Genomic DNA, 18,978 nt, shown 5'->3' with positions numbered 1-18,978 from the left:
ACAGATGAGGGATACAGAAGAGACAGTTTGGAGGGAGATGTTTGGGCCCTTGAACAGAAGATGGTTTGTAGCAAGGTAGGTATGGAGAAATTCATCCCCCACCCCGTATCTGTCTGTCTTTCTCCCAATTAGTGATGCCCCTGCCTCAGCCTCCCCAGTACTGGCACTCCACCTGCTTGGCTCCAGTCTTAGTGGGACTTAGTCTTCATTCACAGAGGTTTGCTCACAGCTAAGTTCCTGAGTCTTCATATAGACCAAGAATTTGGAAGCCTTGCCCTGTGTTGATACACTGCAGTGTCTGGCGTCTTTCCTGAACTCCCTCAGTGACAGGCTGTGTTTTAAGAACAATTCTGGCCTAATGTTAATAAACTAAGTGATCCTAAACCTGAGGTGAGACTTTCCCGGCGTATCTTTAGTAATCTTTTCAGTGTGACAAAGTGAGTGGAGGAGATTCTCGAGCATCTGCTCGTCGAGCTGATCTTGTGCATCTGAGCAAGGCGGTCTGACAGGGTAACAGTGACCTGAGCAGTCTGAAGAAGATACAGGAAGCTGCTCTAAAGAGAGGAGTGCTGGCCTCTGTTTGCATTGGCCAAGGGAGTGTTTTGCCTGGTTACAGTCCGCTGAGAAGCAGTCACCAGCGACTGGGCTGATAACAAGCAGGCACTGCACCATCTCTGTGTAGAATAGTCTAGTAGATTCAGGGCGTAGAACAATGTCCCATGTGCCATGAAGGAGTAAATGAGGCACAGTGGCCCAAATGGAGACAAGACAGAACAGTGGCATCGACAGGTGCTGGGAAGAGTGCAGTAGAACGTTATTTTAAGTGTGTTCCTTTTGTTTGTGTTGCATTTGTTTAACTCTGTGAAGCTGTGTTACTCTGCCTGTGTAGAACATCTGATGGTCTAATAAAGAACAGGCCAATAGCAAGGCAGGAGAAAGGATAGGTGGGGCTGGCAGGCAGAGAGACTGTATAGAGGGAGAAATCTGGGGGGAGAGACCTGATCTAGGAGAGAGAGCTGGAGGAGGACTCCAGCGGCCAGCCACCCAGTTATACAGCAAACCACAGAGTAAGAGTAAAATTTACAGAAGCAAAAGAACAGGAAAAACCCAGAGGCAAAAGATAGGCAGGTTAAATTAAAGAAAGCTGGCTAGAAACTAAGCCAAGCTAAGGCTGGGCATTCATAAGTAAGAATAAGCCTCCGTGTGTGATTTACTTGGGAGCTGGGTGGCAGACCCCACCCCCCACCCCCTAAAAGAGCCAAAACAACCAACAACAGAAGAGAAACATCTTCTACCTGCTCATGTTCTCAGATAAAGGAAAGGCTGAGTGGGATGCCTTGGGCAGCTGTGTTTGCTAAGTTTTATAATTAGAACTAGAGCCAGGCTCATGGTTTGCTGGAAAACCAGCAAACTGCTGGTGAGCACCTTGGCTCTGTGTGGAATGGGAAAGATGGCCACTGCTTCTGCTGGACTGCTCTGGACATGGAAGGGACCACACTGGTGAGGAGACGTGTTTCCAAAGATCCTAAGGCTGCTTATGCACACAGTGATGGAAGAAAGCTAGCAAGTTGCTGTCTCACAGATTTTATTAGAAATTAAGGTTACAGCCGGGAGGTGGTGTCATATGCCTTTAATCCCAGCAGAGGCAGTGGCAGGCAGATTTCTGAGTTCCAGGTCACACCCTAGTCTACAGAGTGAGTTCCAGGACAGCCAAAGTTACACGTGTCTTGATCAATAAAAAAGAAAGAAATTAAGATTACAGAGTTAAACCTGATATAAGGTGATGAAATCAGAAACAAGTCCTTGAACAAAGAGAAGATATTTTGGGTACATGACGCTAGAGGGAAAGAAAGGTCAAAGAAGAGGAATTGTTCTCTTGGTCTAAAGTTGAATGGTTGTTACTAAAAAGAGTGGAAAACTGCTGAAGGTTCTAGAATCTGGCTTTGTGTTAACTGTGAGACATTCCAGATAGAGTCCCTGAAGTCTGGCGCTGAGGTACTTGTCTGTCCTCCTAGCACAGGGGCTGAGGCAAGAGGACCTTGAGTTCCAGGCTACACACTAAGGCCTTGTCTCAAAGCAACCAACCAAAAAAATCACCATGAAAGAAAATCACCATGAAAGGCGTTCTAAGCTAATGCAGTTGTTTATTATGTTAAATTACATAGCAAGTATTGTCACATAAATTAGGATAAATCTTTGGGTTATATGACTATCATTCATGCGTTCCAAGAATTATATGAAATTAATTGAAATCTGAGTCTTGCTGTAATGCTACTCATACTACTCTGCTGCAGGCCGCAGGAATCTATCATAAGAACTCAGCTGGTTATGGCAAAGTCACTGCCTGGAGGGATCAGGGAATTCCTCCAGAGGAAGCCAAATCCCAAGGAATTTTTGGTGTTACTTGGCTTGTTATATATCAGCTGTATTCTGTTATGAAAATCATGTGTACCTTCATGGTTTTGACTTTTCTCTAAGAAGGGCTAACAGTGTGGACTGATCACTCTCTGGACATATACATTCCAGGACTTTGGAGAACAGCCTCAGGAAAGGCTTTCTCTGGAATCAGATATCTCCCTTGGCCACTTTCAAGGACTAGCAGTAATAACAGTCCACATTCAAGTCTCCTGATTTAAGACAAATTCCACAAGGAGACACTGCCTAGATCAGGTGGATGTTCAGTAATAGCTTTACACAATTTAGCTCGGACCCTCCTTTCTTACAGCCTTACTAACTTAATAGACCTTTAACTCCTTACCTAACCACTTCTAGGAATATTTAGATAACTCTCTATGCTGACAGCTATGCTCAGCCAGAACCCCAGTTCAAGCCTCCCTGTAATTATCATCATTAGCAGCATCCAGCCAGGTCCATCCCTAGATGGAGGAAAGTACTTTATCAGAGCTACCTCTGTACTCTCTAAGAACAAACTTAAGCATCCAGGCTACCTGTTTGAGAAGCCCTGGCAGATGTGCCAATTAAGCTTAACTTCCTCCTTTCCCAAACCTTACCTCTATCTAGTTCCAGATCTCCCTTTAACTATCACTAGAGGCATCTAGCTATACACAGGTTGCCTAGCAACTGAGCACACTTTCCCCCACCCTGCAGAAAAAACGGCAGATAGCTTGGGCAGATAGGAGCCACAGGAAAAAAGAAGACAGTTTTATTTTCTCCCATTGACCTAGCACCTTACAGATTTTTAACATTTTCTACCAATCATGTTTAAGACAATAGTTGAGCACATAAGATCCCTCTTCTTAGATATTACCTGAATTCAGCCTTTAGTTAATTCATTTCCCCATTGGTCACTTCCCTTTGGAGGTGCAAATGATAATTAACAGTTATTGCCTCTCAATGTGATTCTTATCACCCCTCCATTTGACCCTGGAAGACTGGCTTTATATACCAGGACTTCCAGGGCACAGGGGACAGAGAAGAGAAAAGAGAATGGAAGAACTAGATGGGTAAGAACTTGAGAGGAACAAACTGAGATGGAAATGAACTAGATTGAAGGGCTAGAAGAGAGGACTGGAGGAACGAGATGGGAGAGAGGAAGAACCAGATGGGGAGGAACAAGATGAGGAAGACCCAGATGAGAGAGAAGAATATGGGAGAGGAGCTGATAGGGGAAAGAACTAGACAGATGAGAACCTAGAAGGGACAGAACTAGATGAAGGAATTAAGATAGAACCTAGAGGGGACAGTAGATAAATATAGGGAAATCAGGCAAGAAAGGAGCTAGACATGAGAGCAGAATAGAAGCTATGTAGAGAGAGAACTATCACAGAATAATAAAGTGTATGAACTAAGGAGTTTCATGTACATAGATTCATTTCTTTTCATCAAAGATTAATTATCAGCTGGTTGTAGTTTCTTCCCAGACTCTGGGAGGGAACTATCGAGGGGCTGGACCCCCATAGTCCCCGATACTACTCAAAATTCTAGTTCTCTTATGGTGTACACAGTAGAAGTAACTAAACTTTATCTACAGATAGCTTGGAAGTCAAGTACTTGCCTAGCATATATGAGCCCCAGGTTCTAACATCACAGGGGCGGGGGAGAGAATAAATATGAACCCAGCTTTCATGTGAGTGGAGTGATTATTGTAAAGATCCAATCAGATCTTTAATACTGGCCACGTTTGGGTTGGGTTTTATTATCTCCTCAAACAGTTATTCTAGATTGACATGCTTCATCTTGAAGACACAAGGGAAGGACCACGACCAGCACAAAAATGTATGTAAATTTGAGATCTCCATGTGTGTTGGTAACAATTCCTGGACCCCTCATGGAGAACCTGCTGCTCATGAGACAGCTGGTCCAACATTAGGCAGAGCAGGAATTTACTGATGACCAAGGGATGCTTTGATCTGTTTTCATGCAGGGGCAGCTATGTGCAGAGGCTGCTGGGATGTATAGTTTGATGAACTGGGATTAATCTCAACCACATGTCCTGTCTGTTCTGTTTAATGAGATGGAGAAATGAAAGTATCTGGAAGAAAGTCAGTTCAGCGTCATGTGGCCCCGTGTAGGGCATGGACCACTGCCTCTTCTTTTTGGAGCTGTTAAATCTTCTGTTGTCAAGAGTTCTGTATCGTAATATCACAAGCTAGATGAGGTGACACAGATTCTTGAACGATATTGATGTGGGGACAGTCCTAGGTTGCTGTTTATGGCCAGTCTTTGGTTTGTCAGGCCCGCCGTCATCCTGAGGGGCAGTACTGCAGGCGACTGTCTCTGCTGCCTGACGGGATCTGTCTTTACAAAGGGTTTTCCTTGGTTGCTGCCTTTGATGGGATGAGAGGCTCCTTGAGTGCTGCTGTTCTCATGAAGTTTCCATGCAGGGAGACTGATGTTATAATATAATGAGAATGTTATTTTGAAGTGTCTCCATTATGGAGCATTCCTCGAGGGATTCCTAGTGGCAGCGGGTTATATTTTACTGATTTGTTTATAATGAAAACAGTTGAAGAAAGTGTTAAACACAGTGGCCCATCTCTGTCACCCTCAGTCTCCTGACAAAGATGAAGGATGGACTAACTCTGGCGTTGAAAGTAGCTTGGCTGTGGGTGAAGTGCTCCCCCAGAGCACCACATGCAGCAGGCAGGAGCCATTGGTGCGGCAAAGATGACTCTTTAAGATTTATTTTTATGTGTATAACTGTGTGTGTAGATGAGTGTCACATCCTTACTAGACCACAGTGGGGAGTATAAATAAGTATGACTTTGATACATACTGGAAACCAAACGTTCATGTGATTCACTTGGAAGCCAATCTGCAATCCCCCCCTGAAGTATGCCTGTTTTGAGGAAATAATCATGAATTAAAATATATAAGTGTAGGGGCTGGAGGACCATTTGGTGGTTAGGAGCATTTGACCGTAATCATAAGCTTGGAACCGAAAAGACCAGCATCCTCTGCAAGCACATGTAATCCCAGCTCAGAGAGGAAGAAGAGGAGACCAGAGGATCACTAGAGTTTGTGGGCTTCTAGCCTGTCCCAGTGTGAGCCCTGGGTTCTGGCCACCACATGTGGACAAAGACACAGACAGACACACACATACACAAAGTAAATATTTAATAAATAAATAAAATATAAAAAATGTGTCAGGAAATTTAGTTTGATCAGATATCATAACTTCGGAACTGATGCAAGTTTTACAAGTCCAGTGGGAAATGAAGCAGGAAACAGGAAATGATGTCTAGAGTTTAAAATCATGTGATGACATGCAAAGTTTACATGGACAGCATGGTGAAAGGCTCCTAAAACATCAGAGGTACCTGTCAATCAGAGATAACCGAGGAGGAGATTGAACAAGCCTCAATTTACAGGTAAACACGGATTAGACAGAAAACAAACTGCTCACATGACTGTAGCAGGAATCTTAAAAGTTCTTATTAATAAAATCAAACCCAGGGCCAGTTATTGGGGTGAAACGCTGGATGGTCATAGAGACAAAACAAGCCACAGCTAACCTCGCCTGGCCAACTTCTCAGATGGTCTTGTTTCCTCAGACTGGAGGCCTCTGTGTCCTCATATCCGAATGGTTCTCAGCTGAACTGTGCTGCTCAAAACCTAAAAGCTTAACCAGCCAAATGCTTCTAGTTTCTGGTCCTCAAGCCTTATATACCTTTCTGCCTTCTACCATTACTCCATGGGATTAAAGGCGTGAGTCATCATGCTTGGCTGTATCCTTGAACAGATGGATTTCTGCCTCTGGAATGCTAGGATTAAAGGCGTGTGCTACCACTACCTATCCTAAGTATCTAGTGGCTTTTCTGTTCTCTGACCCCAGATAGGTTTATTAGGGTACACAATATTTTGGGGAATACAATACCACCACATTTCCTCTCTTTTTGTCTAAAATTTAAAAAAAAAGCTTATAACTGATACAAGAAAAACTATCTAATAAGTATATACAATATATAGTCAAAAAACTCCATTATATATATTAACAATGTCCAGTCCAGTAACATTTGATAAACTCAGACAAAAAAAATTCATTACTGATCTTATTTAAAACAAGTAATTCCTTTTAAAAGTATTTTTTCTTTTCATAATAGATTCAGTAATCTACCTTTTGTCATTTTTATATCTTTCTCTTTTTCTTTTTAGTATAAATTCAGTGATCTACCCATTTATCCTATTATTCTTTATCTTTTTTTCAGAATAGATTCAGTGATCTATCTCATATCTATATTCTTTTCTCTTTTTTCTTTCTTTCTTAAACAAAACCTCTGACTCTCATCTCCATGTTTAGCTTTTTTCCTTACCATTAACAATTAACAACTTGTAACCAACCATCATAAACAATGACAATATCCATAACTCATCAAACAACCAAAAACCTCCCATCCCACCTCTTGGGAATGTGGGTGTCATTTCTTAAAATTACTTCCTGCTTTCTGGGCGGGGGGTGAAGACATCTTTAGAGAATCCTGAAAAGAAAATTTTGGGGTTAATTGTCAAGTCCTGTATCATTGGTTCAGTCTTTGCATATTGGGAAAGTGCAGGGCTTGTCTCAAGTCCTTGTTCGAGTAGTCTGTCAGGCTGGATCATCTCAGCTAGCCATCTCGAAATTGTCCTAAGCAGTTTGTACTCCAAAGTCAATCTTTCCGTGGTGTTAATCAGCTTAATGGCTTTACCATAGTCCATGTGGAATCATCATTGTGGGATCCTATCATCCTTTTGAAGATTCCAAAGGCGTGGTCATGGTTCCCTTTAGAATTTTTTTTTTTAACCTCCTCTGTGGTTTGGAACAATTGCAGCCTGATGTCTGTCTGTCTCTCGGAACCATGAATGTTCTTCCCTAGAAGACAATATCTTCACAGCAATTCTGGCAATTCTCCTCTGAACAAGCAGTAGTAAACCCTTTGTCCCAGGTAGCAGCATCACCGCAGTCACCAACAGGATGAGAAGGAGCTGGCAACTTGGAGTAGCAGCCACTGCCTCCATGGTCCCACCACCGTTTTGTAGTTCCGTCTGGGCCGAAGCTTCTCCCAAGCCTCCTAGGCCAGCCTCAAACTCGGGATCCTCCTGCCTCTGCCTTCTTCAGTAAATCCAACCAGCGTGATCCACCACAACTGGCTGAGGGTAGCTCGGGTCTGAGCAGGAGCCCACAAGGCCATAGACAAGCAGCTTTTTCATGAATTCGTACCACGAATGTTGGGCACCAGATCTAGCATGAATCTTAAAAGGTCTTATTAATAAAATCAAACCTGAGGCCAGGTATTGGGGTGAAATACTGGATGATCAGAGAAGCAGAACAAGTCACAGCTAACCTCGCCTGGCCAACTTCTCAGCTGATCTTGTTTCCTCAGACTGGAGGCCTCTGTGTCCTCATATCAGAATGGTTCTCAGCTGAACTGTGCTGCTCAAAACCTAAAAGCTTAACCAGCCAAATGCTTAACCAGCCAAATGCTTAACCAGGCCAAATGCTTCTAGTTTCTGGTCCTCAAGCCTTATATACCTTTCTTCTTTCTACCACCACTCCCTGGGATTAAAGGCGTGAGTCACCATGCTTGGCTGTATCCTTGAACACATAGAGATCCAGAGGGATCTCTGCCTCTGGAATGGTAGGATTAAAGGCATGTGCTACCACTGCCTATCCTAAGTATCTAGTGGCTTTTCTGTTCTCTGACCCCAGATAGGTTTATTAGGGTGCACAATATTTTGGGGAACACAATACCACCACATATGACCTCAAAACAAACATGAAAGTAAATAGAATTTGTGCCCTGTAGATGTAACCAACCATCTTATTAAATAAGAAACACAGAACCAATGTAAAAGAGAAAGCCAAGAGGTCAGAGCTCAGAGCTAAAAATCTCACCCTTCCTCCTGCGGTGCTCCTAGCTTCCCGAAAGAGAGCTACTTCCAGTGTGTATGTCTTTTCATAGTCTTTTTGTTCTGCCTTCTCATTGGTTGTAAACCCAAACACGTGACTGCCTCGTCACTGTCTGAATGTACAGCCCCCCAGGTCTTAAAGGCGTATGTCTCCAATGCTGGCTGTATCCCTGAACACACAGAGATCTACCTAGCTCTTCTACCAAGCGCTGGGATTAAAGGCGTGTGCCACCACCGCCACACTCTTGCTATGGCTCTAATAGCTCTGACCCCTGGGCAACTTTATTTATTAATATACAATTAAAATCACATTTCAGTACAATTAGAATACCACCACAGTGCCCCACTGAACAATGGGGGTTGGAAATTATTTAGATGAAAAGGAATCTAATGGGCTGGGTGTGTGGCACTCCTTTATTCACCGCTTTAGGGGGAACTGTGTGAGTTCAAGGCCAATCTGGTCTACATGGGGAGCTCCGTGCCATCCAGGACTACAGAGTGAGAAGTGAGTGTGTGTGGAGGGGACAGAGGACCTGGCTGTTGTAGTTGGTTTCTTTGGCTGGTTGTATATTTTATATCAAGTTACTGGTAAACATCATCCATCATTTTTGTGTAAATTGTGGCTATTAGGTTGAGGCTTTGGACTTCCAAAAGGGCAATTTGGGGACTGGTGAGATGCTCAGTGGATAAATAAGTTTGCCACCAAGCCTGATGACGGGATTCTGTCCTTAGGACCCACATGGCTGATGGAGCAATAACTGGCTCCCGCAGGTTGTCCTCTGACCTCCACACGCACGTGGTGGCGTGTGAATGTTCCCCTCCCCCAATAAAACCACTTTTGTTTGTTTTGTTTTTTGAGACAGGGCTTCTCTGTGGAGCCCTTTCTGTCTTGGAACTCTGTAGACCAGGCTAGATCCACCTGCTTCTGAGTGCTGTGCTACCCCAGCTGGCTAAAATCCCAGGTTTTTTTTTTTGTTTGTTTGTTTGTTTGTTTTGGTTTTTTGAGACAGGGTTTCCCTGACTAGCTTTGCGCCTCTCCTGGAACTCACTTGGTAGCCCAGGCTGGCCTCGAACTCACAGAGATCTGCCTGGCTCTGTCTCCCAAGTGCTGGGATTAAAGGCGTGTGCCACCACCGCCCGGCAAAACCCCCAGTTTTTAAAAGTTGATTTCCTCTTTGGTTGTATCTTTGTGAGTGTGACCCTCACACATTTGTATCCTCAGTGGAAGCACTACCTCCAGTGTGATGGGAGCCCTGATCCTTCGATTGCCCAGGAAATGAACACTTTCATTAGCCTGTGGGAAGAGGAGACGAATGAGACCTTCGAGCAAGTGATTGAGAAAAGCAAACTGGTGCTGTCCGTAAGTACGCCAGGCTGTCGGCTCCAAACCAGTCAACGTGGCTACTCCTAAGCCATGCATTCTCTCACAGTCCACCTCCCAAAGCAAGACGTAAACACAGCATTTACCACTCCATCTCACAGAGGCAAGCCATGACATGGTTTGAATTTATATGGCTGGTCTGGAGGCACTGGGGTCTTTAATTCCCACCTGACAACTGTTGCTGTGGTTTGGGTTGTAAATGCTCCCCAAAGCCCGTGGTGCTCCCTAGTGAGTTGCTAGGGCGTTCAGGAGTGGGTTCTAGTGGAAGGAAGTGAGTTCACTGGAGAGTGTTCTTGAGAGATGTTGGGATCCTCCCAGGCGTGGCGCTCTTCTCCCACCACACACCCCATTACCTTTTTAATGTATGGGCTAATGGCTCCCCCATTACCTTTTTAATGTATGGGCTAATGGCTCTCCCTGTGGTAGTTTTATCCACATCATTGTGCCTTGTTCAGATTTACCCTCTTAGTGAAGGTGAAAATGGAACAGTATCCTAACTTCTGCGTCTGCACATAGGATGCATGGACTCATCTAAGAAAAACACTGAGAAAAAAATTAATAAGTATACTGTTTCATTAAAGAAATAGGTGAGATCCATTAGGCAATAGAAGACTCTGGAAGCCTTTGGAATCTCAGATGGATACTGTACTATCTATCCATGAATCCCTAGTGGCTCCCACTCCTTTAGAGGCCATCACAACCTAAAGCCGTGATGAGAATGAAATGGACTAGTGTGGCTGGAAACCTCAAACTATGAAAGATAGGAGCAAGTACATCTGTAGAAGATCAGGAAATATGTTTTGATCATTTTTAGAAGTCTCAATGCATATGTATAAATTTATACATACATATATATACATATTTATACATATGCATTGAGACTTCTTAACCACAAAGAAATCAGAAGTCACATTGAAAGACTGTGAGCATACAGCAGCGTGACGGATGGAAAGATGAAGAGCAGCCAACCCGGGGTGGAGGAGGGTGGGATGGGATATGGGCAGGGATATCCAAAGCCAGTACAGAGTAGGAGTGAGGTGATATTTAAAGAAACAAAGTTGACCGTCACCCAGAACTGAAAGATAGGAACCTCTAATGCATGGAGCCCAGCAAATTCTAAGAAAAGATAAAGACTTAGAACATTCTAACACCCCACACACCTCTCACACACACACCAAATACATACAGAACTGCACATATACCTAATTATGTGGAACCTCCCATACATCTAGTGTGTATAAAAACCCCCTCACACACACACCAAATGTATATAGAACACACACACACCCCAACTAATTTTCTACCTCTTGACACCAACGGGGTGTCTACAGTTGAATTTTGACATTAACTACCCAGAGATAGCATAGTCCCCATGTGTTAAGGGTTTGATCCACTAGCCTATCTATGCATGCCTTCCAGCCATCCCCAAGGTTACTTCTATTTCTGAACAACCAACTCTAAACAGGGATCCCCTAACTCTCTTGGATGAGGTACTCTATTATAATGGCTCACCAAACATAGAAAACTGGTACTTATATCCGGTATAAGCAGCTGGATGAAGTAGCGCACAGGGCACAGTATGTGAGGAAGGTTGAAATGATTTCATGAGTTCTCTGGGTGTTTTGCATGCTTAGCAGCTTGATGTGTTCACCAACTGGGAGGTTCTCTGAACCCCACCATTAAGGGGGTTGAGGAGGGAGGCACCACGATGTCAGCAGGGTGAAATCACCCCTCAGGGCTGAGGGTGCCGTGAACACCTCCACCCCAACATCACCTACTCACTCAGTGTTCACCTACCCTCCGGAGAGTCACCACGCTGGCATAAACTCAAACGCAGCTGCAGTTGGGTCATTGTGAAAACAAACTGGTTTCTTCTTCCCCAGCACTGAGGAAAATCCACAGTCTTGTTCAGTGACAACAATCCAAGAAGATGGCTTGAGACGCCATCATTTGGTCTGGGGTGGTGGCAAACAGCATTCTTCTCTGAGCTGGTTACTGAGAGCTTTGTGCCCACATGGTTGGAAATGCTCAAGGGAATTCTTTGGAAGAAATGTTTTCTTTCTCTGTGATCTTAAATTACAGAAGTCGGGGAAGGATTTCTCTCCTTGATCTGAAAGTGATGGGCCATCCCCTTTCCATGTCCCTTTGACATGAAAAATATTCCTTACATTTCAGTTGATTGAGAAGCTGAAGTTAATTTTACTGGAAACTCCATCATGTGATCTGGAAAGCAGGACCATCGCGCAGCATCAAGGGTCAATTCTGCGCCTGCAGGAGCTCCTCAGTCAGAAGGTGGACGTGGCCACAGAACTGCTTCTCCGAGTACGGGTAGTATTCTCTTACAGCACTAACTTTAACAGGCTGTAGGTCTTACTGTGTGTTATAGTCTGCTAATATTTCTAAAAACCTTAAAATATTCCAGGACAAATCAAGGAAATGAAGGACCTGTGATGATATGATTTAACAGCTGTTCACAATTTATTTTCTAAAGAGTCAAAACATTATTAGCCAAAAGCTCATTTTCCTTATATTTGCCAAAGTTTAATGAATTCATTTTGAAAAAAGCTTTACCAAGTAATATATCTATCATAGGTAAACTAGTTAATAGAGATTACAATTATTGATATCCTAATTTTCATTTTGAAAGTACTGTATAGACATGAAATTAAAAGAACAGTACTATGAATCCCCATATGTGCCCTATGTGAACTATGAATTTTCAATTAATTTAGCTAATTTATGGATAAAAATAAAAATGTAAATGTTTCACAGCATTTTTGTCTTCCTTCTCTCCTTCGCTCCATTCAGAAGTTTGTTATACATTTCTTCCCCAAATATCTCAGCAATAATGTTATGATCCAAATAATTGTAAGCTAGTATACTTGATAAAACTCATCATTTTGTAATTCCAATATCTGGTCCACAGTCTAAATTTCCCATAGATGTTTTATAAGTTTTTATTCTGTTGCATTTTTGAAGAATCATCAGAACACAGTCTGCAGACCTACACTACAGAATCATCAGAACACAGTCTGCAGGCTTACACTACAGAATCATCAGAACACAGTCTGCAGGCCTACACTACAGAATCATCAGAACACAGTCTGCATACCTACACTACAGATTCATCGGAACACAGTCTGCAGACCTACACTACAGAATCATCAGAACACAGTCTGCAGGCCTACACTACAGAATCATCAGAACACAGTCTGCAGACCTACACTACAGAATCATCAGAACACTACAAAATCATACAGTGGTTTCAGGCATTTTGTCTTTTGGTTCTTTTGATTTAGAAGAGTCCTTGGACAGCCTTGCTGGGATGTGGTCTAAGTTTAAATAGCCCTACAGATAGATTTGAGCTGACTCTTGCTGTAGCATGCAAGTCACCTTCTTGCATCTACTGTGTGTATTGTAGGACAAATGGAGTAAGGATTGGGTAAGAGAAAGCAGACATAGTATCTTTTCATCTTACGTTATACATTATATATATACAAAATATATATTACATTTGAAATAGAGACATGGTATAAGCCAGATCTTAGTGCATCAAAGGGAACCAGAGAACCTGGTGATGCTCTACAGTGGTAGGGCTGGTCTAGCTAGCCAGCTCCCTCTAGGATAGCATTCCTATCCCTGTCTTACCAGGCTGACGTTATAGGAAGGCACCAGACATCTTTGGTCCTCACATATGGCAGTCACTTTAACCATTGAGCCATCCCCTTGGGCTCTGAATTATTTTTTTCCAGAAAAATTCTTTGCTATTTTGACTTAAATTTACTTTTATCCAGATTATTCTTGTAATAATACAAGGAACCCAGTATACCAGTGAGTGTGTGAGTATCCTAAGCTGTATGACTGTGAGAGGCTCTTCTATGTTTTTCTCTTACAGGAGGCTAGTACCTTAGCAGATCTGGACAGCGGGAACATGGAAAAAATCATCCAAGATGAGAATGTTACCCTGTATGTGTGGGCAAACCTAAAAAAGAATCCCAGGTACTCCCCCTACCACTTCCCCAGAGACACAGGTGTTCAGTAGGTTGGCTTGAAGTTTGAACATCAGTTTCCATAGGTCATTGTACCTGAGTCATTATATCCCAGTGTCTAGTACAGATATGCACAGTGAATGTGGCATCTTCCCGTGCTGGTCACATGAGTGGTGTACATGTATACATGTAGAAAAGATACTCGTGTGCATAAATAAATAGACACATCATTTTTAAAGAAGTTAGGGGCCCCCTTTCCACCATCCCCTGCCAAAGCTGGCCTTGAACTGGTGATCCTCCTGTCTCAGCTTCCCCAGTGATAGGATCGCAGGTGCGTGGCATCAGGCCTGGCTCTGAGCTCCATTTTTGATGTTTCATAAAAGGAAGAAACAAAATATTTCCCAAGTTGATTTTCTACAAAATGCTGTGATTTCTATAAACTTCAAGACATGTCAGCCTTTTTGTTGTTGAGAATGCTACACACAGAACCGTAAAGGAAATTTGTCTGTAGGAGAGGGGATGACGGCATGCTTTCCTGTGTGAGACGGCATGCTTTCCTGCGTGAGACGGCATGCTTTCCTGCGTGAGACGGCATGCTTTCCTGCGTGGGATGGCATGCTTTCCTGCATGAGACGGCATGCTTTCCTGCGTGGGATGGCATGCTTTCCTGCATGAGACGGCATGCTTTCCTGCGTGAGATGGCATGCTTTCCTGCGTGAGATGGCATGCTTTCCTGCGTGAGATGGCATGCTTTCCTGCGTGAGATGGCATGCTTTCCTGCGTGAGATGGCATGCTTTCCTGCGTGAGATGGCATGCTTTCCTGCGTGAGATGGCATGCTTTCCTGCGTGGGATGGCATGCTTTCCTGCATGAGATGGCATGCTTTCCTGCATGAGATGGCATGCTTTCCTATGTGAGATGGCATGCTTTCCTGCATGAGATGGCATGCTTTCCTGCGTGAGATGGCATGCTTTCCTGCATGAGATGGCATGCTTTCCTGCGTGGGATGGCATGCTTTCCTGCATGAGATGGCATGCTTTCCTGCATGAGATGGCATGCTTTCCTATGTGAGATGGCATGCTTTCCTGCATGAGATGGCATGCTTTCCTGCATGAGATGGCATGCTTTCCTATGTGAGATGGCATGCTTTCCTATGTGAGACGGCATGCTTTCCTGCGTGAGATGGCATGCTTTCCTGAGTGAGATGGCATGCTTTCCTGCATGAGATGGCATGCTTTCCTGCATGAGATGGCATGCTTTCCTGCGTGAGATGGCATGCTTTCCTGCATGAGACGGCATGCTTTCCTGTGTGAGATGGCATGCTTTCCTGCATGAGATGGCATGCTTTCCTGCATGAGATGGCATGCTTTCCTGCGTGAGATGGCATGCTTTCCTGCATGAGATGGCATGCTTTCCTATGTGAGATGGCATGCTTTCCTGCATGAGATGGCATGCTTTTCTATGTGAGATGGCATGCTGTCCTGCATGAGATGGCATGCTTTCCTGCGTGGGATGGCATGCTTTCCTGCATGAGATGGCATGCTTTCCTGCATGAGATGGCAGTAAGGAACAGTGGGGACAGTAAGGTTCGGCTTTGTTCTGATAATGATAGGGAAGTGTTGCAAGGATTAGTTCAGCGCTAGACTGGCTGAGCACCCAGCTGTAAAAGCATGGCAGGCACTGAGAGAAGTCTGGAGTGGGGTGTATTTGGAGAGTCATCAGTGAAAAACCAATGTTTTCCGTGTCATGGAGTTGTCTGAGCATGAAGTATGTTCACACATATGAAAGGGTCATTTGTTCACACATATGGAAGGGTCATTCAGAGCCTCTGAGAGTTCATTCCGGGAGGCCTCTTCCTCCTCACCAGGAAAACCAAAGTTCACGCTGACACCTGGTAAGGCGAACAGTGATAGAAGCCATAGGTGATCAGATTTAGAGAGACAGAGGAGGCTGGGTAGGGCACCAAGAGGCTCTGGGGAGACAGAAGTTGCTGCTGGAGAGAAGGTGTTGGATTGGAATCCAAGAGAGTGTTCTGAGAAACACTGGGTCCCAGTGCTGCAGGTAAAGCAAGTATGCACAGGACACAGAAGCAGGGGGGGGGGGGATTAAAACCGACATCCACAAGGGTGTGGTGTGACACTCAGACCTTCCCGGGACTCATCCTCCTCGTTTCTATCAATTAATTACTGGCAGGTATCGAAGTGTGAAATTCTCTGAAACACAAATTGGATTTGAAATCCCAAGGATACTAGCTACAAGTGATGTTGCTCTTCGGCTCCTACACACACGCTATGATCATGTCACCCCCCTGTACCCCAACACCATCACTAAGGAAGACCATGTTCCCACGGCGGTGAAGCATTTCAAAGAAGAAGAGCACACAGAAAAGGCCGTCACTGAAGACAAGGTCTTTGCTGAGGAAAACACCACCAACCAAGCTGCTGAGTCGCAGTCTAGACAAGAAACAGAGCTCAGCTTCGTCCAAGAGGAAGAGCCCAACACTGAGGCGCTGGAGAACATTGATGTACGGAAGGTTGGGTGCTGTCTGTCTGTCTGTCTGAGGTGGTATCTCGTAACACATTCCAGGCCAGACCGTCCAAACTTACAGCAGTCCCCTGCCTCAGCCTCTCAAGTGCTGAGGTTGCTGGCTTGAGACACAGCTCAGGCAGACATGTTCTAAACAGATTTTGTGTATTTTTTGCTCTGTGCAGTGAACAGTAGCAGGTCCCTGAGGCATTCTCAAGATTCTTCCTGAACAAATAGGAACTGTTTAGAAGCCCCTTTCCTGCCCCGACCCTGGTTTCCAATGTGTCTTTCTCCCCTCCGTCCACAGCTGGTACCTGCAGGAACAGCTGATTCAGCATCCTGGGGCTGCATTCTCATGTTCCTCGGCTGCTGCAGAGCCGTGAGCCTGGGGGGCGGGGTGCCTGTCCATGGCCACTCCTTCCAGGCAGCCTGCTCTTGAGTAGAACTTACCGCAAATGCTTGTGTGCCCTGGAAGAGTTCACATCTTCTGCCCTTTCCCCAGGATTTGGCTTTTGAAGACTTGTTTGTGAGACATGGTCTCACTATGTAGCCCTGGCTGTCCTGGAACTCACTCTGTAGACCAGGCTGGCCTCGAACTCACAGAGATCTGCCCGCCTCTGCCTCCGAGTGCTGGGGTTAAAGGCGTGCGCCACCAGGCAGGGCCGACTGATTCTCTTGAAATACAGCACGCCTAGAGGTCCTGTCACTCTGGTGTACTATTTGACAATTGAATAACCACAGTCCTGGGGCTACGTAAGCATGGTGACAATATCAGAGCATGGCCACGCATGCACATGTAACCCCAGCATTGTGGGAGAACAGAGATAGGGTCCACAGGGCTTGCTGACTATCACCCAAGGTTAGTGGGAGACCCCGTCTCTGGGAAATAAGGCAGAGATTGGTAAACAGGACAGCCAGTGTCCCCCTCTACCCTGAGTACACACACACACACACACACACACACACACACACACACACACACACATCCATACTGTTTATACACAAATGTAAAATTCTAAAACTTTGAATTATTTGATATTCTAAGAACATGTTGAAAAATCCTGAAATTTGAAATACAACAGTTGTATCAAGAAGTTTTAAAGACTCTGGAATCTAAAGCAGTGTAAAGTGGATGTGAGTTGACTCTCAGATAGTTAGTTGTGTTTTGTGTGTGGTTGTAACAGGAGAGTTAAAAAGACCTGAAGGGAAGAGAACCAGAAAACCGGGCAGGATGCTACAGGAGTGAGAAATAACCAATTTTTCCCCCATCCTCAAAAATCTGTCAGTTCTCAGGAGGCAGAGGCAGGTGGATCGTTGTGAGACCATGGCCATTCTGGTCTCTATAGTAAGACTGTCTAAAAAACGAACCAATAGAAAAGTTTAAGACAGAAATTACTTTGGTTTCAGCTCAGCTCTGTGGGTGGTAGCTTTCTTGGGGTTCAGTACTTCTGCTCACTTTTCCCTCCCAGGGCGAGTAAAGATTGTACCCCAACCCCTGTAGGTCAGGTGTGACAGCCTGATTTGCTTTGACTGTAAGACAGGAAGCAGTATGTGTGGGTGGGAGGGTGTGGGAAATTGTCTCTGAACCAACACCATTTCAGTATGAATGAAAATTGAAAAGAAAAAGAAATGAGGTTGACTTACAGGTGGCAGTGGTTGCAGTGGTGAGGTCATAAAAATCAAGAGCAAATGAGCGGTGTCTTTCTGAGTCTCTAGAGCAGTGGTTCTCAACCTTCCTAACGCTGCGGCCCTCTAATACAGTTCCTCATGTTGTGGGGACCCCAGCCATAAAACTATTTTGTCACTATTTCATAACTGTAATTTTGCAACTGTTATGAATCGTAATGTAAATATCTGATATGTGACCCCTGTGAATGGGTGTTCAACCCCCAAGGAGGTCTTGGCCTATGGGTTGAGATTCACTGCTCAAGAAGTTCCTGGACTGTCAGTGCTGGATAATTTTTCCCTCTGCATCCAGTGACTTGACCATAGTTAATAATTGATATGAGTCTACCAGTATCTTACATAGGAATTATATTAACTTAAAAACTGCAAAACAATAATCAGAAACTACATAATTTGAGCTATGGCTTGAATCTGCACAACTAAAGCATTCTGTCTTCTACCCATGACTCAGTTACGGTGGCCTCGTGGGATCACTGTCTGAAAAGTTCTGTGCTCTTCTCTGTTTTCCCAGTATTCTGGTCTTCCAAACTCCCACCAGAACAGTCCATTGAGCTCTGAGGACAGACTTCTAGGGCTTCTGTGGCCTGCAATTCCAGCCTGTTCCATACCCTCCAAACAAGTTCCAAAGCCATGAACACATGGCCAAGCGCTCACAGCGTCAGCCCCAGTCCTTGGCACCAATCTCCTGTAGTTTCTTTCCTTGCGGCTGTGACACAGTCCCTGAGAAAAGAAACTTAGGGTAGGAAGGGTTTGTCTGGACCTCACAGTCTGATGGGATGAAGTGCATCATGGGAAGGTATGGCAGCTGGACATGTGGCTCCTGGGTCATGCTACAGAGAGATGGATGTTACTGCTCAGCTCTTGTCTTTCTATTTCTCCTTAGCTTGAGACTCCAACTCACAGAATGGTGACTCTGCTCAGGGTGTGATCTAGTCAAGTCGACCATGAAGATTCATGTAGATTTGAAATTGATTCTCTTATGTTAAATGACTGGGTAGGGTTTTTTTTTTTTTTTTTTTTTTTTTTTTTTTTTTTTTTCCATGAGCTTAT

General features: G+C 44.4%; 1 protein-coding gene across 6 annotated transcripts in view; it reads left to right on the top strand.

Moving 5' to 3' along the window:
- Positions 1 to 18,978, top strand: part of Dnai7 (dynein axonemal intermediate chain 7) — a 51,845-nt gene that overhangs the window by 17,151 nt on the left and 15,716 nt on the right. For all 6 annotated transcript variants that reach the window (XR_013050241.1, XM_016008314.3, XM_042274312.2 and 3 more), the window contains 4 exons: positions 9,569 to 9,706; positions 11,903 to 12,049; positions 13,623 to 13,726; positions 15,910 to 16,240. Coding sequence is in view for 5 of the 6 variants with exons in the window: in XM_016008314.3 (XP_015863800.1) it covers positions 9,569 to 9,706; positions 11,903 to 12,049; positions 13,623 to 13,726; positions 15,910 to 16,240 (720 nt within the window). In the remaining variant the exon portion in view is untranslated. The remainder of the gene's footprint in view (positions 1 to 9,568; positions 9,707 to 11,902; positions 12,050 to 13,622; positions 13,727 to 15,909; positions 16,241 to 18,978) is intronic.

Source organism: Peromyscus maniculatus, chromosome 3 (assembly GCF_049852395.1).
Source record: "Peromyscus maniculatus bairdii isolate BWxNUB_F1_BW_parent chromosome 3, HU_Pman_BW_mat_3.1, whole genome shotgun sequence".
NCBI lineage: Eukaryota > Metazoa > Chordata > Mammalia > Rodentia > Cricetidae > Peromyscus > Peromyscus maniculatus.
The sequence above is the reverse complement of the archived record's forward strand: the minus strand, read 5'-3'. Positions and strand labels throughout refer to the sequence as shown.